This window comes from Sus scrofa, chromosome 14 (genome assembly GCF_054392235.1).
Source record: "Sus scrofa isolate SSC_HxYL_T2T_F1_AM1 chromosome 14, Sscrofa_HxYL_maternal_Yorkshire_Landrace_v2.0, whole genome shotgun sequence".
Taxonomy (NCBI): Eukaryota; Metazoa; Chordata; class Mammalia; order Artiodactyla; family Suidae; genus Sus; species Sus scrofa.
The window spans coordinates 26,994,438-27,021,128 of NC_139396.1; the positions used below are offsets into that span (position 1 = coordinate 26,994,438).

Genomic DNA, 26,691 nt, shown 5'->3' on the forward strand with positions numbered 1-26,691 from the left:
AAAGATAAGCACCAGTCTACAAACAAGATTTGTGAATGCCAAATTCTTGCGTCTGTGAACTCTTCAAATTGTAAAGACTGGCTGGCCATGGGATGATTTGTACTGTCTCCTCCTTTCCATGATGTGTTGTACCTAATTGCCCTTAAATTGTACTCACTAAGTTCAGTTAAGAAGGAGATCGTTAGGGAGTTCCCGTCGTGGCGCAGTGGTTAACGAATCTGACTAGGAACCATGAGGTTGCTGGTTCGATCCCTGGCCTTGCTCAGCGGGTTAAGATCCGGCATTGCCGTGAGCTGTGGTGTAGGTTGCAGACGCGCCTCGGATCCCGCGTTGCTGTGGTTCTGGGTAGGCCAGCAGCTACAGCTCCGACTGGACCCCTAGCCTAGGAACCTCCATATGCCGTGGAAGTAGCCCAAAGAAATAGCAAAAACAAACAAACAAAAAAAGATAGAGATCTTTAAACATGATGTATTGTAGCTAATTGCCCCAAATTGTACCCACTAAGTTTAGTTAAAACAAAGATGTTAAAACATGATGTATGGCTGCTATACCATGTAAGAGTTGACCAATGTACTTTTAACACTGTGATGTAATCTTTAGCAAAAAGCTGTCTATATAATCAACCACTTATGCCAATAAAATTTGAGCAGTCCAGCGCCCTGAAAGAAGGGACAAAGAGGAGTTCCCGTCGTGGCGCAGTGGTTAACGAATCCGACTAGGAACCATTAGGTTGTGGGTTCGGTCCCTGCCCTTGCTCAGTGGGTTAATGATCCGGCGTTTCCGTGAGCTGTGGTGTAGGTTGGAGATGCGGCTTGGATCCCGCGATGCTGTGGCTCTGGCGTAGGACAGTGGCTACAGCTCCAATCGGACCCCTAGCCTGGGAACCTCCATATGCCATGGGAGTGGCCCAAAGAAATAGCAAAAAGACAGGAAAAAAAAAAAAAAGAAGGGACAAAGAGGCTGTCTCCGTATTGTACATTCACCGACACCTGTCCCTCTCCGATCGGGAAGTGCACACTCCCTGGCCGCCAGAGCTGGCCTCCGGCGGTCATGCTTTTAATTATGCTGTATAAAATATTTAATGGTGTATAAGGCTTTCTTCTGTATAAATTGTAGTTGCACAATATACACAATTTTAATATAATGCGAATATTTAAAGAAAAACTGAAATGTAAGAGATAATACTAAATAGTAAAGGTGAAAGCCACACAAAATGGGATCAAGTATAGAACTTTCCTATTTGTCTCAGCATATTTTCTAATCCACGTCTCCAGAGGGAATCACCGAATCTGTTTCTTCAGATCCATGATATAATAATCTGTGTGAATGTAACTGTGTTTAAGTATATGTTGTTTATTCTGTACGAAAAATAAAAATTGAAAAAAAAGAAAAGCTACTAGGAAATTTTGAAGCCAAATGTAGCTGCTGTCAATGAATCAATAAGCAAGCTCCTCACATCCTCAAAAATAAATAAAGAAAATAAGATAAAATCAAGTAAGGAATCCAACAGATAAGGTGGCGCCAGGCAAACCCCTGGATCCCGATCTATATTTGAATAAGATCTCCAGGTGATGTTATGCATGTTAACGTTTGGAAAGCACAGTCTTAGTGAATGAGCAACAACCCAAACCAATTTTGAAGACAACAGACATATTTACATTGTTTTCAAAGTCATTTTATTCTGATCATGTCTTCTGGCCTTTCTAAAGATACAATGCTTTTACACATGTCTTTGAGCTTGGTGGTGTTTGGGGGTTTTGTGTATAATAAAAATTGAGAAAACAAATGAAGAAACAAAAACAAAAAGAATGAACTTTCCAGCTCGACTTGTACACATCGTCTCCTTCCTAATAGGAAGTTCTACTTTCCAGAGAGAAAAAGATTGGCTGGAGCTCCCACTGGGGCTCAGTGGGTTCATGCTCCAGTCATGTCTGTGGAGGCACCAGTTGGCTCTCCAGGCCTGTGCGGTGGGGAAAGGATCAGGCATTTCGTCAGCCGTGGTGTAGGTCACAGGTGCGGCTCGGATTCAACCCCTGGCCAGAAAATTCCACATGCCCCATGTACAGCTGAGACAGAGAAAAAATTGTAGAGACATGTGTAGATATAATGTATACCAAACTAAACAAAGACTGGTGGCAACCCGTGGTGGTGCAGGAGAATCAAATGGGACTAGGCCGAGTGAGGATGCAGGTTCGATCCCCGGGCCTCCCTTCAGTGGGGGTCGGGGATCGGGCATTGCCATGAGCTGTGGTGTGGGTGGCAGAGGTGCCTCGGATCCCGCATGGCTGTGGCTGTGGCTGTGGCTCTGGCGCAGGACAGCAGCTGCAGCTCCGATTCCATCCCTTGCCTGGGACGCTCCCTGTGCCACGGGTGCGGCCCTCAGTACACAAGCATCCAGTCAAATCCCATCCACATCATCCTTCCCTTCAGAGTGACTCCGACCCACTTTGCTTTTGTTTCAATGCAAGGGGCGAGCCACCCTCGGGGCTGAAGCCAGGTCCAGCCTTGGGTTCCCGCTCGGGCCCCGCTCCAGCTCACCGGGTCCTCGGGATGACCAGGTGGGTTGATTTCTGCCGAGCCACAACAGGCTCTCCTTATCTTTGTTCTATTTCTCTCACTGTTTTGTTTCTTTTCTTACATTCTTTCATTCTTTCTTTTTCTGTTTTGCCTTGGAGGGCCTCACCCAGGGCATATGGTGGTTCCCAGAGAAGGGGTCCAGGTGGAACTGCAGCTGCCTGCCACAGTCCCTGCCCCAGCCACAGCCACGCAGGATCCAAGCCTCCTCTTCAAGCTCCACCACAGCTCATGGCAATGCCAGATCCTTAACCCACTGAGGGAGGCCAGGGATCAAGCATGCAAACTCATGCGTCCTAGTGGGATTTTTTTCTGCTGTGCCAGGATGGGACGTCCTTTTCTCACCTTTCAAGTTTGATGTGAAACGCTCTAAGCAGATCCGTGCCCACACTTGTATGTGTGTTCGAGTGCACGGATGGCTTGAACTCCTGCTGCCGGTTTGGCTCCCTGGGGAGGTGGTTGAAGCAACCTCTCCTCCTGTCCGCATGAGGGCAGGTACAAGACGGCTGCAGAAGAAACAGGTTGAGAGAGCAAGCCCCTCCGCCCCAGCGCAACGAGATGGGACCTGGATGGGGCCCCTCAACCCGAGGAATGAGCCCGTTTGCTTTGGTGGGCATGTTTAAACCATGGCAACCTTGTCATTCCTCAGCTCTGGGAATCAGCATGATCTGGATACTGTGCAACCACATCCAAGAATGAATGCGACCCTGCACTTGGTGAAAGGGCAGATACTGCCCAGAAGTGCACAACGCCCCGCCCCACTGTCAATTCAGCTGACTTTGGACGGTCCTCCAATGGTTTCCTGGCTCGCGGAGTTCCCGTCGTGGCTCAGCAGGTCTCGCCCCTGACGTGTATCCCTGAGGCAGCGGGTTCGATCCCTGGCCTCATTCCAAGGGGAAAGGATCCGGCGTGGCCGTGATCTGTGGTGTGGGTCCCAGACACGGCTTGGATCCCCTGTTGCTCTGGCTGTGCTGGAGGCCGGCAGCTCTGGCCCCGATCCACCCCCTAGCCTGGGAACCTCCATATGCCATGGGGGAAGCCCTCAAAAGACAGAAGACAAAGGACAAAAGACACACACACACAAATCACTTCTCGCTTCTCAATGATTGATTGAGAATAAATAGCGTTATTTATTAATTTGTGCTTTTTATTACTTCCCTATCAATAACTACTTCCTTTTTTTATTGTTATTTTGTTTCAAGGTTCTAACAACTCTAGGCTCAAAACACAAAGTGAACTAGAGCATAAATGACATGAATCAGAAAGAGAAATTGGACACATCTCCCAAGAGAAATCAGGAGAGGGGAAGGAGAGTCCATGTCAGGAGGGGGAGCAAGGGGATGGGGTTTGGGGGAAGCTGATGGGGAGGGCACTGGCAGGGGCGGAGGAGACCTTGGGGAAGGTGGATTTGGAACTGGGCCGAGGGTTCTTGAAAGAGCCAGGCCAGGACCTGGTACAGGGGGTGCGGGAGCAGTCAGGGCAGGCACTCCCCAAAGGGCTGCTGAATGCTCCTCGGGCCCTTTGTCCCCAGCAGAGGCCGGGGCAACGTTGCCATCTAGCCCAGGGAAAGGCACATCAGTGTCCGGGAATTCGGCCAGAGCAGCGCCAAGTGCCCCCTGCAGGGTTGGTGAGTGTTCGAGTGGACGGGAGACTTCTGGAGGACTAGCAGGATTCTCATCCTGCCCAGCTAGTGCGTCCTCTTGAGAGCCTCGTCCTCCTGGAGGAGGAGCAGGATTTTCAACCTGCACGGCTGCTGAGTCCTCCTGAGAGCCTTGTCCTCCAGGAGGAGGAGCAGGAATTTCATCCTGCCCGCCATGTGAGTCCTCCTGAGAGCCTCGTCCTCCAGGAGGATTATCCAGATTTTCATCCTTCCCGGCTGATGAGTCCTTCTGAGAGCCTCGTTCTCCAGGAGGAGGAGAAGCATTGTCATCCCGCCCAGCTGGTGAGTCCTCCTGAGAGCCTCGTCCTCCAGGAGGAGGAGCAGGATTAACATCTGGCCCGGGGATGAGTCCTCATGAGAGCCTCGTCCTCCAGGAAGAGGAGAAGGGTATTCATCCTGCAGGGCCAGTGCGTCTGCATGAGAGCCTCGTGCTCCTTTAGGAGGAGCCAGATATTCAACCTGCCCAGCTGTTGATTCCTCCTGAGAACCTGGTTCGCCAGGAGGAGGAGCAGATTTTTCATCTGGCTCAGCTAGTAAGTCCTCCTGAGAGCCTCGTCCTATAGGAGGAGGAGCAGGTTTTTCATCCTGCACAGCTGCTGAGTCCTCCTGAGAGCCTCGTAATCCAGGAGGAGGAGCAGGGTTTTCATCCTGCCTGGCAGGTGGGTCCACCTGAGATCCTTGTCCTCCAGGAGGAGGAGCTGGATTTTCATCCTGCCCAGCTTCTGAGTCCTCCTGAGAGCCTTGTCCTCTAGGAGGAGGAGCAGAATGTTCATCCTGCCCGGCTGGTGAGACATCCTGAGAGCCTCGACGTCCAGGAGGATTATCCAGATTTTCATCCTTCCCGGCTGAAGAGTCCTTCTGAGAGCCTCGTCCTCCAGGAGGAGGTTCAGGATGTTCATCCTGCCCGACTGGAGAGTTCTCCTGAGAGCCTCGTCCTCCTGTAGGAAGAGCCGGATTTTCATCCTGCCCGGGATGTGAGACCTCATGAGGCTCTGGTCTTCCTTCAGGAGGAGCAGCAGGTTGATCCTGCCCATGAGTTGAGTCTTTATGGGGGCCTGGTCCTCCTGCAGGAGGCGCCTTGGTTCCACCCTGCCTGGGTGGTGGCTCCTCAAGAGGAGCTGGGCCTCTTGGGAGAGGAGCAGAGGGTTCATCCTCCCCGGGGGGTGAGTCCCCATGAGGACATGAGTGTCCCTCTGAAGGAGCTACGGGTCCTCCCTGGCCGGGTGCTGAGTCCTGTGGTTCTGGACCTCCTCTGGGGGCTGCTCCAGGGTCTTTCCGCTCGGCTGGGGTCTTGGCCTCTGATGCCAGGTCTCCTGCTGGAGGTGTGAGAGAGGAAGAGCTTTGGTGCCTGCCCGCCTTGCCATGTGCTCTTCCAAGGAGAGCAGTCTTCCCAGAGCCTTCCCGACCGGTCCCGGCCAGCACCTGCTGGCTCTGCTCTCCTGCAGGCGGGGCGTGTGCCTTCGTCTTGGCTCCTGGCCCAACACCATTGTCTGGGGAGTCCCTGCTGTGCGGCCCACACCTCAGCTCCCCCCACGTGCCCAGAGCCCCGGCCCCCTCTTCTCACCTTCAGGCTGGGCCTCAGGGGGGGCCAGGCCTTCCAGGGTTGTCAGGCTCATGTGGACGGTGTCTTCATGGCCACAGCTGGCGCTCCTGCGCTCCCCACCAGCCCGGCAGAGGACCCCGGGGAGCAGTCTGTGTGGAGGTTCCTCGGGTGGCCTTCTGCCTTCCTCACCCTGTTCCTGGCGGGTCTCGGGTGGGGGACTCTGCAATGACAGTGAGCGTCAGAGGGCCCGGCCCCGAGGCGTCAGAGCCCTGTGGGGCTGTGAGCTTCTCGCTGCTTCTTCTGCCCCCTTGACCTTCTGCTCCCAGATCAGGGGAGGCCTTGCCTGCTCAAACACCACACCCCTGCCACTCACCAGTGGCTCCCTCCTGACCCGGGAGGAACGAGAGCCCCCTGGAGGGCTGGGGGTACCGCTTGCACACAGGGCTCGGCCCTGACTCCACACCTACCCCCCTCAGCCCCCTGCTTCTCCCCAGCCAGCTGGGTCCCGTGGTGTGGACAAGCCCTGCCCATCAGGCCTCCAAGCCCGCGTCAGCTGGCTCTTGCTTGAGGTGGGCCCACCCCTCACCACCCGCCTCTGCACAAAGTCATCCAGGGAGGGGGCTTGGGGCTCCCGTGTGGGATCAGAGAGGTCCCTGCCCTTGGCTGGAGCTCCCTCTCCCGGTGGTACCTCTGGGTCCCTGCGGGCAACGGCCCATAGGCGTCCGCCTCGCGTTCTCATCCAGGTTCTGCAGGCTTGGCAGAGGCCATCTCTGCCGTGACGACGCCTGCGGCCTCGGCCTCGGCCTCGGGAGAGCGGGATGCAGCAGAGCCAGTCCATCCCTCCTCCGTCCTCTCCTGGACTGGACCAGTAGGTGCCCGGCTCCCCAGCTTCCAAGTTCCGTTGGCCTCTGTCGCCAGGGAAGTAAGGTCACTTCCTGGGGTCCCCCTCAACTGGCCTTCCTCCTTCCCCATGTCTCCCCCAGGGTCCCTCTGGGCTGCTCCAGCTCCCCTCCCCCACCAACCCCATGGTCTCGTGCTGTGAACAGCGGTCTTGGGCATTTGACAGGGATGGCGGTGACTCTGCGGATTGCCTTGGGGAGCATGGTCCTTGGGATACTCTAGGCTCTTGCAATCCAAGAGCAAGGTGTGTCTTGCCATCGGTTTGTGTCCTCTTGGATTGCTTGCATAAGCCTCTTTGGGGATTCCCAGGACGGGTCTTGCGTCTCTCTAGGGAGGTCTCTTCCTCAGTCGTCTATTCTTTGGGAGGTGACGGCAAATGGGATCGTTTTCCCGATGTCTCTCTGGGAGCTCTCGTTCCCAGGGTATAGAAAGGCAGTTGATTTCTGTGCCTTCATGGTGCCTCCTGCGACTTGGCCCCATTCACTGAGGCGCTTTCACCGTTTTCTGGGAGCGTCTTGAAGGGTCTGCGGGGATAGGATCATGTCGTGTGCGGATAGGGATCCCTTGACTTCTTCCTTTCCCATGAGGATTCCTTTTGTGTCTTGTGCTTCTCTGAGGGCCCTGGCTAGCTAGGACTTCCAAAACTATGTCGATTGGGAATAGGACCTCTAGCACAGGACTCTGCACATGCCGAGGGGGAAGCCCTGAAAAGACAAACAACACCAGACACACGCACACACCCAAAGTTGCCTTGTTCTCCATGACGGATTTCCTAAGCATTAGCTCTCTTTAATTCTGTTTGCATTTGAAAGCTACCCCTGTGGCATAGTGGAAGTAAGCGGGCCTAGATGGCATCTGAGGTGCAGCTGCTGGCCTCCCCCGCTCCACCCCCGCCATAGCAATGCAGGATCCGAGCCTCCTCTGCGACCTACACCACAGCTCACGGCAATGCCGGATCCTTCACCCACGGAGTGAGGCCAGCCATCACACCTGTGTCCTCATGGCTACTAGGCAGGGTCCTTACCACTGAGCCCCAACGGGCACCCCTCATAGCAATGAACTTTCCACCTCGACATATGCACATATTTTCCTTCCTAATAGGAAGAGCTTCTTTCCAAAAACATTGGCTGGAATTCCCACTGGGGCTCAGTGGGGTCATGATCCAGTCGTGTCTGTGGAGGCACCCATTGGATCTCCATCCCTGTGCAGTGGCGACAGGATCTGGCATTTCAGCAATGGTGGTGCAGGTCACAGGTTCAGCTCAGATTCCATCCCTGGCCGGGAACTTCCATATGACCCAGATGCAGCTGAGAACTCTCTCTCTCTCTCCCTCTCTCTCTCTCTCTCTCTATCTCTCTCTCTCTCTCTCTCTCTCTCTCTCTCTCTCTATATATATATATATATATATATATATATATATGAATGTATGTATGAATGTACACACACACTCACATATATATACATATATCTGTGTACATACATATATATACATATATGTATGTATGTACATGTATGATACTTTATATATAGACCTGTGTCATGCCCCTCTTGGTGGGGCAGAATCAAATGGGACTAGGATGCGTGAGGATGGACGCTTGAGCCCTGGCCTCACTTCAGTGGGGGTCAGGGTTTGGGCATTGCCGTGAGCTGTGGTGTCGGTCAAAGTCATGCCTCGGATCCCACATGTCTGGGGCTGGGGCTGTGGCTGTGGCTGTGGCTGTGGCTCTGGCTGTGGCTGTGGCTCTGGCTGGCAGCTGTAGCTCCAAATCCACCCCTTCCTGGGAACTTCCACATGCGGTGGGTGTGGACCCTCCAGTGCAAAAAACAAACAAACAAACAAACAAAAAAAAAACCTCACCCAAACTCAGGAGAGAATAGAAAAATTATTGGCCAGGAGGAAGACTTGGAAATCTCGGGCGGCTCAGTTCTCGACTGAGGTTTTGGCTTAGGACAGACCTCCACTCAAAATTCCCAGGACATTCCACCATGTAGGACCTCCCACCTGGGCTGCCCTGGCACGGACACTCCCCAGTGCGCAGTGAGCTGACGCTCCCAGGCCCCCATGGGTGCCCAGCAGCCTGAGGGCTCCGTGGACACCAGGAGCAGGCCTCGACAGGCCTCCCTCACCCTGCAAGGGGGAAAAGCCTGCCAAAGCTTTGGCGACCATTCCTTTAATCCCGGGCCGAGGGTGAAGGTCCCGACTCTCTCGGCTGCCCCTGAGAAGCAACTGTCTGTCCTGCGAAGGGCCCAGGTGGGACGGGACGTCCTGGGAGTCTGGCTTCGTCTGCCTCCGCTCGTTGCTCGCAGCTTCAAGCTGCCGGGGACGTCGCTCTAGTCCGCAAACTTCTCATTACCAAAAGGGACCCAAACAGCCGGTGCTATTGGCCTCACTGGTTTGTGGAGGGGATCAAACGATGCTGTGGGTGTCACAGGACTCCGACCAAGTCATCATCCACTGGGAGTTGCCGTCGTGGCTCAGTGGTAACAACCCCGACTGGGATCCAAGAGGATGCAGCTTCGCTCCGTGGTTCAGGATCCGGCCCTGCCGTGAGCTGTGGTGTAGGTCGCAGACGTGGCTCGGTTCCCCTGATGCAGTGGCTGTGGTGGAGCCCGGCAGCTCTGGCTCTGATGGACCCCCTGGCCTGGCCACATCCACCTGCTCAGGGTTCGGCCCTCAAAAGACAAAAGACACACCAAAACATAGTTTCTTTCTGCTCAATGATTGAATTCCTTGTGATTTACTTGATTTATTGTGGCTTTTTTTTCTTTCCTAACAAGAACTACTTTATTGTTTGATTTTTAGTTTCAAGGGTCAACTTGTAGGCTTCAAACGTAAAGTCAAGTATACTACAAGCGAGACCGCAAAGGTCTCCTTCTGCCCTTCCAGGCCTGCCGGCCCCCTCGCCACCCGCCTCAGCATGCCTCTTCCAGGGCTGCTCCCCCCGGGTGGCCCTGCCATGTTGCCCCTGCCCCCTCGGCCTCCATGGGACCCTGGCTCCTGCGGGATCTTGTCGAGCCCTTCTCCATGCCTTCGTTGCCCCTGCCTGACCCTCCCCACTCGGCTCAGCACCCGCTCGTCCGCTGGGGGCCTTGCCTGGCTGTTTGGCCTCCTCCCGGAGCCGTGAGTGTCACAGGCCCGGAAGGGTCCATCCTGTCAGCCGTGGATGAGCTGGACTGCCAAGGGGGAGCCCTGGGTCCTGGCTGGAGGACAGAGGCTGTATCAGGGTCCGGAAAGCCTCGCTGTCCCTCAGCCGTGCCACCATCCCACAGCCCGCGCAGGGGAGGAGGCACACAGGACCTGCTAGAGTGGCCCCACTTTCCGGCCCAAGGTTTGTGGAGGCAGAGATCTGGGCCATCTCTCTCCCTCCTCCCATTTGGTATTGGCAGTCTCGCTTGCTTGCTTGCTTGCTTTGTTGTCTGGTGTCACTTTCCGTCTTGCTGTCTGTCCTTTTAGAGCCAGAGGGCCAGGCACATAGACGTTCCCAGGCTCGGGGGCTAATCAGCACTGGATCGTTTAGCCAGTGAGTGAGGCAGGGATGCAATTTGCATCCTCATGGATACCAGGTGGGTTGATTTCTGCTGAGCCTCCACAGGCACTCCTTAGCTTTTTTCTATTTCTCTCACTGTTTTTTTTTTCTTTTGTTTTCTACTTTGTTTCATTCTTTCTTTATCTGTTTTGCTTTGGAGGACCGCACCCGGGGCATCGGCGGTTCGCATGCTAGGGGTCGAGACGGAGCTACAGCTCATGGCCACAGTCCCAGTCCATGCCCCAGCCACAGCCTCACAAGATCCAAACCTCCTCTGCGACCTCCACCCACAGCTCATGGCAACGCCAGATCCTTAACCCACTGAATTAGGGCAGAAATCGAGCCCACAACCTCATGGGTCATAGTGGGATGCGTTTCCACTGCGCCAGGAGGGGAACTCCTGTTTTCACCTTTCAAGTTTGGTATGATATGCTCGAAGCAGATCGGTGCCCACACTTGTATGTGTGTTTGAGTGCATGGATGGCTTGAACTCCTGCTGCCGGTTTGGCTCCCTGGGGAGGTGGTTGAAGCAACCTCTCCTCCTGTCCGCATGAGGGCAGGTACAAGACGGCTGCAGAAGAAACAGGTTGAGAGAGCAAGCCTCTCCGCCCCGACGCAACGAGATGGGACCTGGATGGGGCCCCTCAACCCGAGGAATGAGCCCGTTTGCTTTGGTGGGCATGTTTAAACCATGGCAACCTTGTCATTCCTCAGCTCTGGGCATCAGCATGATCTGGATACTGTGCAACCACATCTGAGAATGAATGCGACCCTGCGCTTTGTGAAAGGGCAGATACTGCCCAGAAGTGCACAACGCCCCGCCCCACTGTCAATTAAGCTGACTTTGGACGGTCCTCCAATGGTTTCCTGGCTCTTGGCATTCCCGTGGTGGCTCAGCAGGTCTCGCCCCTGACGTGTATCCATGAGGAAGCGGGTTCAATCCCTGGCCTCACTCCAAGGGGAAAGGATCCGGCGTGGCCGTGATCTGTGGTGTGGGTCCCAGACGCGGCTTGGATCCCCTGTTGCTCTGGCTGTGCTGGAGGCCGGCAGCTCTGGCCCCGATCTACCCCCTAGCCTGGGAACCTCCATATGCCATGGGGGAAGCCCTCAAAAGACAGAAGACAAAGGACAAAAGACACACACGCACAAATCACTTTTCTCTTCTCAATGATTGATTGAGAATAAATAGCGTTATTTATTATTTTGTGCTTTTTATTACTTCCCTATCAATAACTACTTCCTTTTTTTATTGTTATTTTGTTTCAAGGTTCTAACAACTCTAGGCTCAAAACACAAAGTGAACTAGAGCATAAATGACATGAATCAGAAAGAGAAATTGGACACATCTCCCAAGAGAAATCAGGAGAGGGGAAGGAGAGTCCATGTCAGGAGGGGGAGCAAGGGGATGGGGTTTGGGGGAAGCTGATGGGGAGGGCACTGGCAGGGGCGGAGGAGACCTTGGGGAAGGTGGATTTGGAACTGGGCCGAGGGTTCTTGAAAGAGCCAGGCCAGGACCTGGTACAGGGGGTGCGGGAGCAGTCAGGGCAGGCACTCCCCAAAGGGCTGCTGAATGCTCCTCGGGCCCTTTGTCCCCAGCAGAGGCCGGGGCAACGTTGCCATCTAGCCCAGGGAAAGGCACATCAGTGTCCGGGAATTCGGCCAGAGCAGCGCCAAGTGCCCCCTGCAGGGCTGGCGAGTGTTCGAGTGGACGGGAGACTTCTGGAGGACTAGCAGGATTCTCATCCTGCCCAGCTAGTGAGTCCTCGGGAGAGCCTCGTCCTCCAGAAGGATTAGCCGGATTTTCATCCTGCCCAGCAAGTGAGTCCACATGAGAGCCTAGTCCTCCTGTAGGAGGAGCAGAATGTTCATCCTGCCCGGCTGGTGAGACATCCTGAGAGCCTCGTCCTCCAGGAGGATTAACCAGATTTTCATCCTTCCCGGCTGATGAGTCCTTCTGAGAGCCTTGGCCTCCAGGAGGAGGAGAAGCATTTTCCTCCCGGCCAGCTAGTGAGTCCTCCTGAGAGCCTGGTCCTCCAGGAGGAGGAGGTTTTTCATCCTTCCAGGCTGGTGAGTCCTCCTGAGAGCCTCGTCCAACCGCAGGAGAAGCAGGATTTTCCTCCTGCTGGGCTGGTGTGTCTGCATGAGAGATTCGTCCTCCTGTTGGAGGAGCCGGATATGCATCCTGCCTGGCTGGAGAGTTCTCCCGAGAGCATCGTCCTTCTGTAGGAGGAGCAGGATGTTCATTCTGCCCGGCTGGCGAGACATCATGAGAACCTCGTCCTCCAGGAGGAGGAACAGGATTGTCATCCTTCCCGGCTCGTGAGTCCTCCTGAGAACCTGGTCCTCCTGGAGGAGGAGCAGGTTGTTCATCCGGCTCAGCTAGTAAGTCCTCCTGAGCGCCTCGCCCTCCAGGAGGAGGAGCAGGATTTTCATCCTTCCCGTCCCGTGAGTCCTCCTGAGGGCCTCGTCCTCCTGTAGGAGGAGCAGCATGTTCATCCTGCCCGGCTGGTAAGACATCATGAGTGCCTCGTCTTCTTGGAGGAGGAGCAGGATATTCAATCTGCCCCGCTGGGGAGTCTTCATGAGTGCCTCGCCCTCCTGTAGGAGGAGCAAGATGTTCAACCTGCCCGGCTGTAGAGACATCATGAGAGCCTCGTCCTCCAGGAGGAGGAACTAGATTTTCATCCTTCCCGGCTCGTGAGTCCTCCGGAGAGTCTGGTCTTCCAGGAGGAAGAGCAGGATGTTCATCCTGCCTGGCTTCTGAGTCCTCATGAGAGCCTCGTCCTCCAGGAGGTGGAGCAGGATTAACATCCTGCCTGGCTGGTGAATCCACCTGAGAGCCTTGTCCTCCAGGAGGAGGAGCAGGTTTTTCATCCTGCACGGCTGTTGGCTCGTCATGAGAGCCTCGTAATCCAGGAGGAGGAGCAGGATTTTCATCCTGCCTGGCGGGTGGGTCCACCTGAGATCCTTGTCCTCCAGGAGGAGGAGCAGGATTTTCATTGGGTCCGGCTGGTGAGTCCTCATGAGAGCCTCGTCCTCCTGTAGGAGGAGCAGAATGTTCATCCTGCCCGGCTGGTGAGACATCCTGAGAGCCTCGTCCTCCAGGAGGATTAACCAGATTTTCATCCTTCCCGGCTGAGGAGTCCTTCTGAGAGCCTTGGCCTCCAGGAGGAGGAGCAGGATTTTCATTCTGCCTGGCTGGTGAGTCCACCTGAGAGCCTTGGCCTCCAGGAGGAGGAGAAGCATTTTCCTCCCAGCCAGCTAGTGAGTCCTCCTGAGAGCCTGGTCCTCCAGGAGGAGGAGGTTTTTCATCCTTCCAGGCTGCTGAGTCCTCCTGAGAGCCTCGTCCAACCGCAGGAGAAGCAGGATTTTCCTCCTGCTGGGCTGGTGTGTCTGCATGAGAGATTCGTCCTCCTGTTGGAGGAGCCGGATATGCATCCTGCCTGGCTGGAGAGTTCTCCCGAGAGCATCGTCCTTCTGTAGGAGGAGCAGGATGTTCATTCTGCCCGGCTGGCGAGACATCATGAGAACCTCGTCCTCCAGGAGGAGGAACAGGATTGTCATCCTTCCTGGCTCGTGAGTCCTCCTGAGAACCTGGTCCTCCTGGAGGAGGAGCAGGTTGTTCATCCAGCTCAGCTAGTAAGTCCTCCTGAGCGCCTCGCCCTCCAGGAGGAGGAGCAGGATTTTCATCCTTCCCGTCCCGTGAGTCCTCCTGAGGGCCTCGTCCTCCAGGAGGAGCACCAGGATTTTCAACCTCCCCGGCTGGGGAGTCCTCCTGAGAGCCTCGTCCTCCTGTAGGAGGAGCAGCATGTTCATCCTGCCCGGCTGGTAAGACATCATGAGCGCCTCGTCTTCTTGGAGGAGGAGCAGGATATTCAATCTGCCCCGCTGGGGAGTCTTCATGAGTGCCTCGCCCTCCTGTAGGAGGAGCAAGATGTTCAACCTGCCCGGCTGTAGAGACATCATGAGAGCCTCGTCCTCCAGGAGGAGGAACTAGATTTTCATCCTTCCCGGCTCGTGAGTCCTCCGGAGAGTCTGGTCTTCCAGGAGGAAGAGCAGGATGTTCATCCTGCCTGGCTTCTGAGTCCTCATGAGAGCCTCGTCCTCCAGGAGGTGGAGCAGGATTAACATCCTGCCTGGCTGGTGAGTCCACCTGAGAGCCTTGTCCTCCAGGAGGAGGAGCAGGATTTTCATTGGGTCCGGCTGGTGAGTCCTCATGAGAGCCTTGTCCTCCTGTAGGAGGAGCAGAATGTTCATCCTGCCCGGCTGGTGAGACATCCTGAGAGCCTCGTCCTCCAGGAGGATTAACCAGATTTTCATCCTTCCCGGCTGAGGAGTCCTTCTGAGAGCCGCGTCCCCCAGGAGGAGGAGCAGGATTTTCATCCTGCCCGGCTCGTGATTCCTCCTGAGGGCATCGTTCTCCTGTAGGAAGAGCAGGATGTTCATCCTGCCTGGGAGGTGAGACCTCATGAGGCTCTGGTCTTCCTTCAGGAGGAGCAGCAGGTTGATCCTGCCCATGAGTTGAGTCTTCATGGAGACCTGGTCCTCCTGTAGGAAGACCAGGATTTTCATCCTGCCCAGGAGGTGAGAACTCCTGAGGCTCTGGTCTTCCTTCAAGAGGAGCAGCAGGTTGATCCTGCCCATGAGTTGAGTCTTCATGGGTGCCTCGTCCTCCTGCAGGAGGCCCCTTGGTTCCACCCTGCCCGGGTGGTGGCTCCTCAAGAGGAGCTGGGCCTCTTGGGAGAGGAGCAGAGGGTTCATCCTCCCCAGGAGGTGAGTCCCCATGAGGACATGAGTGTCCCTCTGAAAGAGCTACGGGTCCTCCCTGGCCGGGTGCTGAGTCCTCCTGTGGTTCTGGACCTCCTATTGGGTTTGCTCCAGGGTCTTTCCGCTCGGCTGGCGTCTTGGCCTCGGATTCCAGGTCTCCTGCTGGAGGTGTGAGAGAGGAAGAGCTTTGGTGCCTGCCCACCTTGCCATGTGCTCTTCCAAGGAGAGCAGTCTTCCCAGAGCCTTCCTGAGAGGTCCCAGCCAGCACCTGCTGGCTGTGCTCTTCTGCAGGCGGGGCGTGTGCCTTCGTCTTGGCTCCTGGCCCAACACATCGTCTGGGGACTCCCCACTGTGCGGCCCACACCTCAGCTCCCCCCACGTGCCCAGAGCCCCGGCCCCCTCTTCTCACCTTCAGGCTGGGCCTCAGGGGGGGCCAGGCCTTCCAGGGTTGTCAGGCTCATGTGGACGGTGTCTTCATGGCCACAGCTGGCGCTCCTGTGCTCCCCACCAGCCCGGCAGAGGACCCCGGGGAGCCGTCTGTGTGGACGTTCCTCGGGTGGCCTTCTGCCTTCCTCACCCCATTCCTGGGGGGTCTCGGGTGGAGGACTCTGCAATGACAGTGAGCGTCAGAGGGCCGGCCCCGAGGTGTCAGAGCCCTGTGGGGCTGTGAGCTTCTCGCTGCTTCTTCTGCCCCCTTGACCTTCTGCTCCCAGATCAGGGGAGGCCTTGCCTGCTCAAACACCACACCCCTGCCACTCACCAGTGGCTCCCTCCTGACCTGGGAGGAACGAGAGCCCCCTGGAGGGCTGGGGGTACCGCTTGCACGCAGGGCTCGGCCCTGACTCCACACCTACCCCCCTCAGCCCCCTGCTTCTCCCCAGCCAGCTGGGTCCCGGGGTGTGGACAGGCCCTGCCCCTCAGGCCTCCAAGCCCGCGTCAGCCGGCTCTTGCTTGAGGCGGGCCCACCCCTCACCACGCGCCTCTGCACAAAGTCATCCAGGGAGGGGGCTTGGGGCTCCCGTGTGGGCTCCGAGAGGTCCCTGCCCTTGGCTGGAGCTCCCTCTCCCGGTGGTACCTCTGGGTCCCTGCGGGCAACGGCCCATAGGCTTCCGCCTCGCGTTCTCATCCAGGTTCTAAGGGTTGGCAGAAGCCATCTCTGCCGTGACGACGCCTGCGGCCTCGGCCTCGGCCTCAGGAGAGCGGGATGCAGCAGAGCCAGTCCATCCCTCCTCCGTCCTCTCCTGGACTGGACCAGTAGCTGCCCGGCTCCCCAGGTTCCAAGTTCCGTTGGCCTCTGTCGCCAGGGAAGTAAGGTCACTTCCTGGGGTCCCCCCAACGGGCCTTCCTCCTTCCCCATGTCTCCCCCAGGGTCCCTCTGGGCTGCTCCAGCTCCCCTCCCCCACCAACCCCATGGTCTCGTGCTGTGAACAGCGGTCTTGGGCATTTGGCAGGGATGGCGGTGACTCTGCGGATTGCCTTGGGGAGCATGGTCCTTGGGATACTATAGGCTCTTGCAATCCAAGAGCAAGGTGTGTCTTGCCATCGGTTTGTGTCCTCTTGGATTGCTTGCATCAGCCTCTTGGGGGCTTCCCAGGATGGGTCTTGCGTCTCTCTAGGGAGGTCTCTTCCTCAGTCGTCTATTTTTTGGGAGGTGACGGCAAATGGGATCGTTTTCCCGATGTCTCTCTGGGAGCTCTCGTTCCCAGGGTATAGAAAGGCAGTTGATTTCTGTGCCTTCATGGTGCCTTCTGCGACTTGGCCCCATTCACTGAGGCGCTTTCACCGTTTTCTGGGAGTGTCTTGAGGGGTCTGCGGGGATAGGATCATGTCGTGTGCGGATAGGGATCCCTTGACTTCTTCCTTTCCCATGTGGATTCCTTTTGTGTCTTGTGCTTCTCTGAGGGCCCTGGCTAGCTAGGACTTCCAAAATTATGTCGACTAGGAATAGGACCTCTAGCACAGGACTCTGCACATGCCGAGGGGGAAGCCCTGAAAAGACAAACAACACCAGACACACACACACACCCAAATTGCATTGTTCTCCATGACGGATTTCCTAAGCATTAGCTCTCTTTAATTCGGTTTGCATTTGAAGGCTACCCCTGTGGCACAGGGGAAGTTCCCAGGCCTAGATGGCATCGGAGGTGCAGCTGCTGGCCTCCCCACCTCCACCCCCGCCATAGCAATGCAGGATCCCTGCCTCCTCTCGACCTACACCACAGCTCACGGCAATGCCGGATCCGTCACCCTCGGAGTGAGGCCAGCCATCCCACCTGTGTCCTCATGGCTACTAGGCAGGGTCCTTACCACTGAGCCCCAACGGGCACCCCTCATAGCAATGAACTTTCCACCTCTACATATGCACATAATTTCCTTCCTAATAGGAAGAGCTTCTTTCCAAAAACATTGGCTGGAATTCCCACTGGGGCTCAGTGGGGTCATGATCCAGTCGTGTCTGTGGAGGCACCCATTGGATCTCCATCCCTGTGCAGTGGGGACAGGATCTGGCATTTCAGCAATGGTGGTGTAGGTCACAGGTTCAGCTCAGATTCCATCCCTGGCCGGGAACGTCCATATGCCCCAGATGAAGCTGAGAACTCTCTCTCTCTCTCTCTCTCTCTCTCTCTCTATATATATATATATATATATATATATATATATATATATCCGTGTACATACGTATATATACATATATGTATGTATGTACATGTATGGTACTTTAAATATAGACTGGTGTCATGCCCCTGTTGGTGGGGCAGAATCAAATGGGACTAGGATGCGTGAGGATGCACGCTTGAGCCCTGGCCTCACTTCCGTGGGGGTCAGGGTTTGGGCATTGCCATGAGCTGTGGTGTCGGTCAAAGTTGTGCCTCGGATCCCACATGTCTGGGGCTGTGGCTGTGGCTGTGGCTCTGGCTGGGGATATGGCTGTGGCTGTGGCTCTGGCTGGCAGCTGTAGCTCCAATTCCACCCCTTCTTGGGAACTTGCACATGCGGTGGGTGTGGACCCTCCAGTGCAAAAAACAAACAAACAAACAAACAAACAAAAAAAAACCTCACCCAAACTCAGGAGATTAGAGAAAAACTATTGGCCATGAGGAAGACTTGGCAAACTCGGGCGGCTCAGTTCTCGACTGAGGTTTTGGCTTAGGACAGACCTCCACTCAAAACTCCCAGGGCCTTCCACCGTGTAGGACCTCCCACCTGGGCTGCCCCGGCTCGGACACTCCCCAGTGCGCAGTGAGCAGACACGCTCGTGGGCCCCCATGGGAGCCCAGCAGCCTGAGGGCTCCGTGGACACCAGGGGCAGGCCGCGTCGGGCCTCCCTCACCCTGCAAGGGGGAAAAGCCTGCCAAAGCTTTGGCGACCATTCCTTTAATCCCGGGCCGAGGGTGAAGGTCCCGACTCTCTCGGCTGCCCCTGAGAAGCAACTGTCTGTCCTGCGAAGGGCCCAGGTGGGACGGGACGTCCTGGGAGTCTGGCTTCGTCTGCCTCCGCTCGTTGCTCGCAGCTTCAAGCTGCCGGGGACGTCGCTCTAGTCCGCAAACTTCTCATTACCAAAAGGGACCCAAACAGCCTGTGCTATTGGCCTCACTGGTTTGTGGAGGGGATGCTGTGGGTGTCATAGGACTCCGACCAAGTCATCATCCACTGGGAGTTGCCGTCGTGGCTCAGTGGTAACAACCCCGACTGGGATCCAAGAGGATGCAGCTTCGCTCCGTGGTTCAGGATCCGGCCCTGCCGTGAGCTGTGGTGTAGGTCGCAGACGTGGTTCAGTTCCCCTGTTGCAGTGGCTGTGGTGGAGCCCGGCAGCTCTGTCTCTGATGGAGCCCCTGGCCTGGCCACATCCACGTGCTCAGGGTTCGGCCCTCAAAAGACAAAAGACACACCAAAACATCGTTTCTTTCTGCTCAATGATTGAATTCCTTGTGATTTACTTGATTTATTGTGGCTTTTTTTTCTTTCCTGACCATAACTACTTTTTTGTTTGATTTTTTCTTCATCGGTCAACTTTTAGGCTTCAAACGTAAAGTCAAATATACTATAAACGATATGGAAGAGGAGCAGAAATTGAGCAGACATCCAAAGACAAATGAGGAAAGGGGAAGGAGAGGACATTTCGGGGGGGGGGGGAGCAGGGGGCTGGGGTTTTTGGTGAGCTGATGGGGAGGGCCCTTCGAGCAGCGAAGGGACCTTGGGAAGTTGCTTTTCTAAAGTGGCCTGGGGTTCCTGCCACAGGCAGGCCAGGACCCAGGAGAGGGGGTGCTGGAACCGTCAGGGCACGCTCTGCCTGCAGGGCTGCTGCATTCTCCTCGGGCCCTTGTTCTCCTGCAGAGGCCTGGGAAAGGTTTCCAACCAGCAGAGGGAACCTCTCCTCAGGGTCTGGGGAAGCTTCCAGAGCGGTGGCAGATTCTCCTTGCAGGGCTCGTGAGTTCTCATGAGGCCCTGGGCCTCCTGCAGGAGGAGCACCAGGTTCACCCTGCCCGGGGGGTGACTCCTAATGAGGGGCTGAGCCTCCTGCAGGAACAGCTGAAGGGTTATCCTGCCCAGGGGGTAACATCTGAGCCCCGCCTGGGCCGTACACCACAGTTCATGGCAACACCGGATCCTTAACCCACGGAGGGAGGCCAGGGATGAATCCCAACTCCTTCTGGATACCAGTCAGCTTTGTTAACCGATGAGCTATGACAGGAACTCCAAAGGTGGCCCAGTTCCAGTGAAAAGGATGAATGGACAAATCACAAGAACTGAAATGGAAACTGCTATTACAAAGCGCCCAACAAACAAAAGTCCAGGACCAGATGGCTTCACAGCCAAATGCTATCAAACATGTAGAGAGGAGCTAACACCTATCCTTCTGAAACCATTTCCAAAAATTGCAGAGGAAGGGATACTCTCAAACTCCTTCTATAAGCCCACCATCACCCTGATACCAAAACCCGACAGAGACACCACAAAATAGAAAACTACAGGCCAATTTCACTGAGGAACATCGATGCAACACTCCTCAACAAAATACTAGCAAACCGCATCCATCAATACGTTCCAAGGATTGTACATCACGATCAAGTGGGATTCAGCCCCAGGACGCACGTGTTCTTCAATATCCGCAAATCCATCGGTGTGATACACCACATTAACAAACCGAAGAAGACAAACCACATGATCCTCTCAAGAGATGCGGGAAAAGCCTTTGACAAGATCCAACACCCAAGTTTCTGATAACAACCCTTCAGAAAGTGGGCATAGCAGGAACCTACCTCAACATCATAAAGGCCGTAGATGACAAACCCACAGCGAACATGATGCTCAATGGCGAAAAGCTGAAAGAATTCCCGCTGAGATCAGGAACAAGACAAGGATGTCCGCACTCACCACTACTCCTCAACATAGTTTGGGAAGTCCTAGCCATGGCAATCAGAGAAGGAAAAGAAATACGAGGAATCCAAATTGGAAAGGAAGAAGTAAAACTATTCCTGTTTGCAGACGACATGATACCATACCTAGAGACTCCTAAAGACTCTCCCAGAACACTGTGAGAGCTCATCTGTGAATTTGGCAAAGTCACAGGATACAAAATTAATGCACAGAAATCGATGCCATTTCTATACACGAACAAGGAAAGAGCAGAAAGAGAAATCAGGGGAGCATTCATGTTTACCATTGCATCCCAAAGGATAGAATACCTAGGAGGAACCTTACCTCAAGAGACAAAAGACCTGTACTCTGAAAACTTTAAGACACTGATGAAAGAAATCAAAGATGATACAAATAGATGGAAAGCTATACCATGCTCGTGGATTGGAAGACTTCATATTATCAACCTGATTATACTTCCTAAGGCAAGCTACAGAGTCAATGCAATCCCCATCCAATTACCAAGGACATTTTTCACAGAACCGGAACAAAGCATTTTGAAGTTTGTTTGGAAGCACAAAAGCCCCAGAAGAGCCAAAGACATCCTGAAAAAGAGAAAGGGAGCTGGAGGATTCGGGCTCCTGGACTTCAGACTATACCACAGAGCAACAATCCTCAAAACCGCACGCTACTTGCACAAAGACAGAAATATGCATCAGTGGAACAGGATGGAAAGCCCAGAAGGAAACCCCCCTCGCACCTACAGCCACCTCATCTATGACAAAGGAGGCCAGACTATGCAACGGACAAAAGACCGCCTGTTCCACAAGGGGTGCCTGGAAGACGGGACAGCCACATGGAAAAGAATGAAATGAGAACACTCCCTAACACCAGACACAAAAACAAGCTCCCAATGGATTAAAGACCTAGTGAGCCGACCAGATACTCTGCAACGCCTAGAGGAAAACATAGGCCAAACACTCCCCAACATAAACGACAGCAACATCTTCTCAGATGCACCTCTTAGACTAATGACACTAAGAACCAAAACATACCAATGGGACCTAAGCAAACTTAAAAGTTTCTTCAGAGCAAAGGAAACCCTAAAGAAAATGAAAAGACTTCCCACAGAATGGGAGAAAACCTCTGCAAGTGAATCAACTGACAAGGGGTTCCTCCTAACGGTTATAATCACCTTCTGCAGCTCCACACCAAAACAGCAAACAACCCCTTCCAAACAGGGAAAGAAGATCTCAACAGACAGTTCTCAAAGAAGACATACAGATGGCCAGAAAACACATGAAAAGATGTTCAGCATCACTCATCCTTCGAGACATGCACATCAAAACCACCATGACCTACCACCTTACACCAGCCAGAACGGCCACCATCAAAAAGTCTACAAACAGTAAGTGTTGGAGAGGGTGTGGAGAAAAAGGAACCCTAGGACACTGCTGGTGGGATTGTAAATGGGTGCAACCACTGTTGAAAACAGGATGGAGATGCCTCAGAAAACGAAACCTAGAAGTACCATTTGATCCAGCAATCCCACTCCTGGGCCTCTACCCAGAGGAAACCATGACTCGCAGAGACGCCCGTACTCCGGTGTTCATCGCAGCACCCTTTGCAATAGCCAAGACATGGAGACAACCTAAGTGTCCATCGACAGAGGAGTGGATCAAGGAGATGTGGTCCATACACACAACAGAATGTGACTCGGCCACTAAAATGAATGGCATACCAGCCATTTTAGCAACATGGATGGCCCCAGAAATTAGCATGCTAAGGGAGGTCAGCCATCCAATGAGACCCCAACATCAAATGCTTTCAGGGACACGTGGAATCTGAACAAAGGGCAGACTGATCTTCTTTGCAGAGCAGATGCTGACTCACAGATACTGAAAACATTACGGTTTCCAGAGGAGAAAGTTTGGGGGGTGGGGGGTGTGCTTGGGTTATAAAGGGGACATCCTGTGAAACTGGATTGTTATGATCATTATACAACAACAGGTGTGATTAATTCATCTGAGTAATGAAAAGAATAACAATAAATTTTATAAAAACCCGGGCCGAGTGTGGAGGGCACGACTGTCTCGGCTGCCCCTGAGAGGCAACTGTCTGTCCTGCAAAGGGCCCAGGCGTGATGTGAACCGCTGGGTGTCTGCCTCCGGTCGTTGCTCACAGCTTCAAGCTTCCGGGGACGTCTCTGTTTTCCACAAAGTTCTCATTATCAAAAAGGACCAAAACTACCTGTACTATACACCTCGCTGGTTGGAGGAGGGGATCAAACGAGTTGTGGGTGTAACAGGACTCCAACCACGGAGTCATCCACTGGGAGTTCCTGTGTGGCTCAGCGGTAACAACCCCGACTCAGATCCGAGGGAATGCAGCTTCGCTCCATGGGTAAGGATGCGGCCCTGCCGTGAGCTGTGGTGTAGGTCGCAGAGGCACCTCCGATCTGGTGTGGCTGTGACTGTGGGGCAGGCCAGCAGCTGCAGCTCCCATTCCACCCCTTGCCTGGGACCCTCCCTGTGCCATGGGTGCGGCCCTCAATAAACAAGCATCCGGTCAAATCCCATCCACATCATCCTTCCCTTTGGAGTGACTCCGACCCACTTTGCATTTGTATCAACACAAGGGGCGAGCCACTCAGGGGACAGAAGCCAGGTCCAGCCTTGGGTTCCCACTCGGGCCCCGCTCCAGCTCACCGCGGCCTCGGGATGACGGCAGCCCTCTTCGGGGACCCAAAAACAGATGTGGGGCAGGCTAGGGGAGCCTGGCACACCCCCAGCAGCACGCACCCCCAAAGGTCTCCTTCTGCTCTTCCAGGCCTGCCGGCCCCCGCGCCACTCGCCTCAGCAGGCCTCTTCCAGGGCTGCTTTCCTCAGGGGGTCATGCCAAGCTGCCCCCGCCCCCTCGGCCTCCATGGGACCCTGGCTTCTGCGGGATCTCGTCGAGCCCTTCTCCATGCCTTCGTTGCCCCTGCCTGACCCTCCACACTCGGCTCAGCACCCGCTCGTCCGCTGGGGGCCTTGCCTGGCTGTTTGGCCTCCTCCCGGAGCCGTGAGTGTCACAGGCCCGGAAGGGTCCATCCTGTCAGCCGTGGATGAGCTGGACTGCCAAGGGGGAGCCCTGGGTCCTGGCTGGAGGACAGAGCCTGTATCAGGGTCCGGAAAGCCTCGCTGTCCCTCAGCCATGCCACCACCCCTCAGCCCGCGCAGGAGAGGAGGCACACAGGACCTGGTAGAGTGGCCCCGCTTTCAGGCCCAGGGTTTGGGGAGGCAGAGATCTGGGCCATCTCTCTCCCTCCTCCAATTTGGTATTGGCAGTCTAGGACCTAGTATAGGGGGTACAGGAGCAGTCAGGGCAGGAGCTCCCCGCATGGCTGCTGAATGCTGCTCAGGGCCATGTTCTCCTGCAAAGGCTGGGGTAACGTTTCCGAACAGCAGAGGGAATCTCACATCAGTGTCTGGGGATTCTCCAGAGCAGTGGCAGGTTCTCCCTCAGGGCTCGTGAGTCCTCATGAGGACCCAGGCCTCCTGCAGGAGCAGCTGCAGGGTTGTCCTGCCCAGGTGGTGACATCTGAGCCCCACCTGCGACGTCAACCACAGTTCAAGGCATCTTCGGATCCTTAATCCATGGAGGGAGGCCAGGGATGAAACCCACATCCTTCTGGATACCAATCAGCTTCATTAACCGATGAGCTATGACAGGAACTCCAAAAGTGCCCCAGTTCAAATGAAAAACTACATGGCCACCCGGGTGGGAGGACCTACCACCCTCACATGCCTCTGACACGTCCTCTAACGGGGGTCTGGGACCACGCAGCTCCCACCCGCCCTGAGAGCTTTCCAGCCCAGACGCACGCACATCCTCATTCCCAGCAGACACCTCCCCTCCCACAAGCACCCACAGCCTTTCTCTCTCCCACCACCGGCCCTTAGAAATCCTTGGTTTCCCCCAGGAAAAGGGAATGGGTTCATGTAAATTCAAAAAATAAAAAGACCTGTTCAAATCAAGAGACTCCAGGAGCAAATGAAGAGATATGCCAAGGGCTGAGACTAGACCGTTGCCGAGTGTGCAACTGAGAAGGAATTTGCCGTCACGCTCTCTAAGAAATCCCTCCACACCCAATGGGAAAATGGGCAAGGAAAATGGACAGGCAACTCACAGAGGAAACTCAAATGCTAGCCAACATGAAAGATGTTCAACCTCACCAACCGCCACTGAAAAGAAACACAAACAGCAAGGAGATGCTGTTTCATACTCACGAAATGGGAAAATGAACAAAGGTTTAAGTCTGACAATGTCAAATGTGGGTGGACCAACAGGTGCTCTCATACAGTTGGACGAGAGATCCCCTGGAAGAGTGATTTAGCTCTATTGTGTAAAGTAAATGATGCACACGCTCCACAACCCAGCAAATCGATTCTTCCGGTTACGTCTTAGAAAAATTCTCTCACCCATGGCAGAAGGAGATGGTATCTCCCTGTATGAACGGATGCTTAGGTGCCCAAGAATTACAATGAAGACAGTGGAAAACATTGAGATGTACCTTCACAGACAAATGGAGAAATAAGCTTGGGAGAGTCACCCAGCGAACACTGCACAGCAGTAAAAGCGAATGAACCAGAATTACAAGAATCACATGGATGAGCCCCCGTAATGATGAGGGGCTAGGTCTTGGACTTTTCCCGGACAACTGTGCTACCTTGGGCAAGTCACGTCACTTCTCTGGTCCTGGGTTCACTTGTCCGCCTAAGACAGGCTTAATGAGGAGTTCGCCTTTGTGGCTCAGTGGGAAAAAACCCGACTAGCATCCATAAGGACCTGGGCGAGATCCCTGGCCTCGTTCAGTGGGTGAAGGATCTGCCATTGCCGTGAGCTGAGGTGTATGTGGCAGACCTGCCTTGAATCTGGTGATTCTGCAACTGTGGTGTAGGCCAGCTGATATAGCTCCAATGGGACCCCTGGCCTGGGAACTTCCATATGTCACAGGTGCAGCCCTAAAAAGAAACCGAAAAAAGATAGGCTTAACAACAGCCATCACCTTCTTGGACTGGGGTGTTGGGTGGCTGAAATAAGATCACCAGGCCACAAGTGGGAATTGTGTGCCTCTGGTCAGCTCCCAAATCCTGATCATCTTCAAGGGTCCCCTGTGGCAGGTGGGGTGGAAAGGCGCTGCTACTAATTTTTTAAATACATAAGAAATTTTATTACGTTTGAAGGTGTCTAGCAATCATCACAACCAATTCGTAGAGCTCGTCCATCCTAAATGCTCAGTGCAACCACGCACCCCCACAAACTGTCTCATTTGTTAAACATAAGTTCTAGAAAGTCTGTGAGTCAGGATCTGTTCTGCAAAGAAGTTCCTTCTGCCCTGTTTTAGAGTCCACATGTCACGGAAAGCTTTGGATGTTGGGGTCTCATTGTCTGATGACTTCCCGTAACACGATGATATCCCGGTCCATCCTGGTTGCTACCAATGCCCTTCTTTCTTTCCTTTTAATGGCTGAGGAATGTTCCATGGTGTGTATGTACCACAGCTTCTTGATCCACTCCTCTGTCGATGGACACTTGGGTGGTTTCCATGTCTTGGCTGTTGCAAAGAGTGCTGCGATGAACACTGGCGTACCTGTGTCTTTGCGAGTCATGGCTTTGTCTGGACAGAGGCCCAGGAGTGGGATTGCTGGATCCAAGGGTGGTGGTTCTATGTTTCGCTTTCTGAGGCATCAGCATCCTGTTTTCCACAGCGGTTGCACCCATTGACATTCCCCCCAACAGTGTGCTAGGGTTCCTTTTCCTCCACACCCTCTCCAACACTCATTGTTTGTAGACCTTTTGAGGATGGCCGTTCTGGCTGGTGTAAGGTGGTACCTCACGGTGGTTTTGATTCACGTTTCTCTAGCAGTGAGTGATGTTGAACATCTTTTCAGGTGTTTTGTTTGTTTGTTTGTTTGTTTGTTTTTGCCCCCATATGTCTGCTTTGGAAAATTGGCTGTTGAGATCTTCTTTCCATTTTTTGAAGGGGTTGCTGTGTTGCTCTGGTATGAGTGGTGGGCGGTGTTTATAAATTTTGGAGATGAATCCCTTGTGGGTCGATTCATTTGCCAAGATTTTCTCCCGATCCGGGGAAAGTCTTTTTGTTTGGTTTGGGGTTTCCGTGGCTGTGCAGGAACTTTTGAGGCTCCTGAAGTCCCATTGGTGTATTGTTGTTTTTATCGTCAGTGCTAAGAGGTGGATCTGAGAAGAGGTTGCTGTCGTTTAGGTCGGGGAGTGTTTGGCCTATGTTTTCCTCTAAGTGTTTTATAGTGTCTGGTCGTGTCTCTAGGTCTTTGATGCATTTGGAGCTTGTTTTTGTG

At 54.3% G+C, this 26,691-nt stretch overlaps 1 protein-coding gene across 1 annotated transcript in view; it reads right to left on the reverse strand.

Moving 5' to 3' along the window:
• Nucleotides 1-6,638, reverse strand: part of LOC146396434 (uncharacterized) — a 58,151-nt gene extending 51,513 nt beyond the window's left edge. Inside the window, exons 1-3 of the mRNA XM_084995941.1 lie at nt 6,466-6,638; nt 5,799-5,997; nt 4,346-5,550 (exon numbers count right to left, since the gene is read on the reverse strand). Of these exons, the coding sequence (XP_084852067.1) occupies nt 4,346-5,550; nt 5,799-5,997; nt 6,466-6,615 (1,554 nt within the window). The 5' untranslated portion in view covers nt 6,616-6,638. The remainder of the gene's footprint in view (nt 1-4,345; nt 5,551-5,798; nt 5,998-6,465) is intronic.
• Between the last annotated feature and the right edge of the window lie 20,053 nt (nt 6,639-26,691).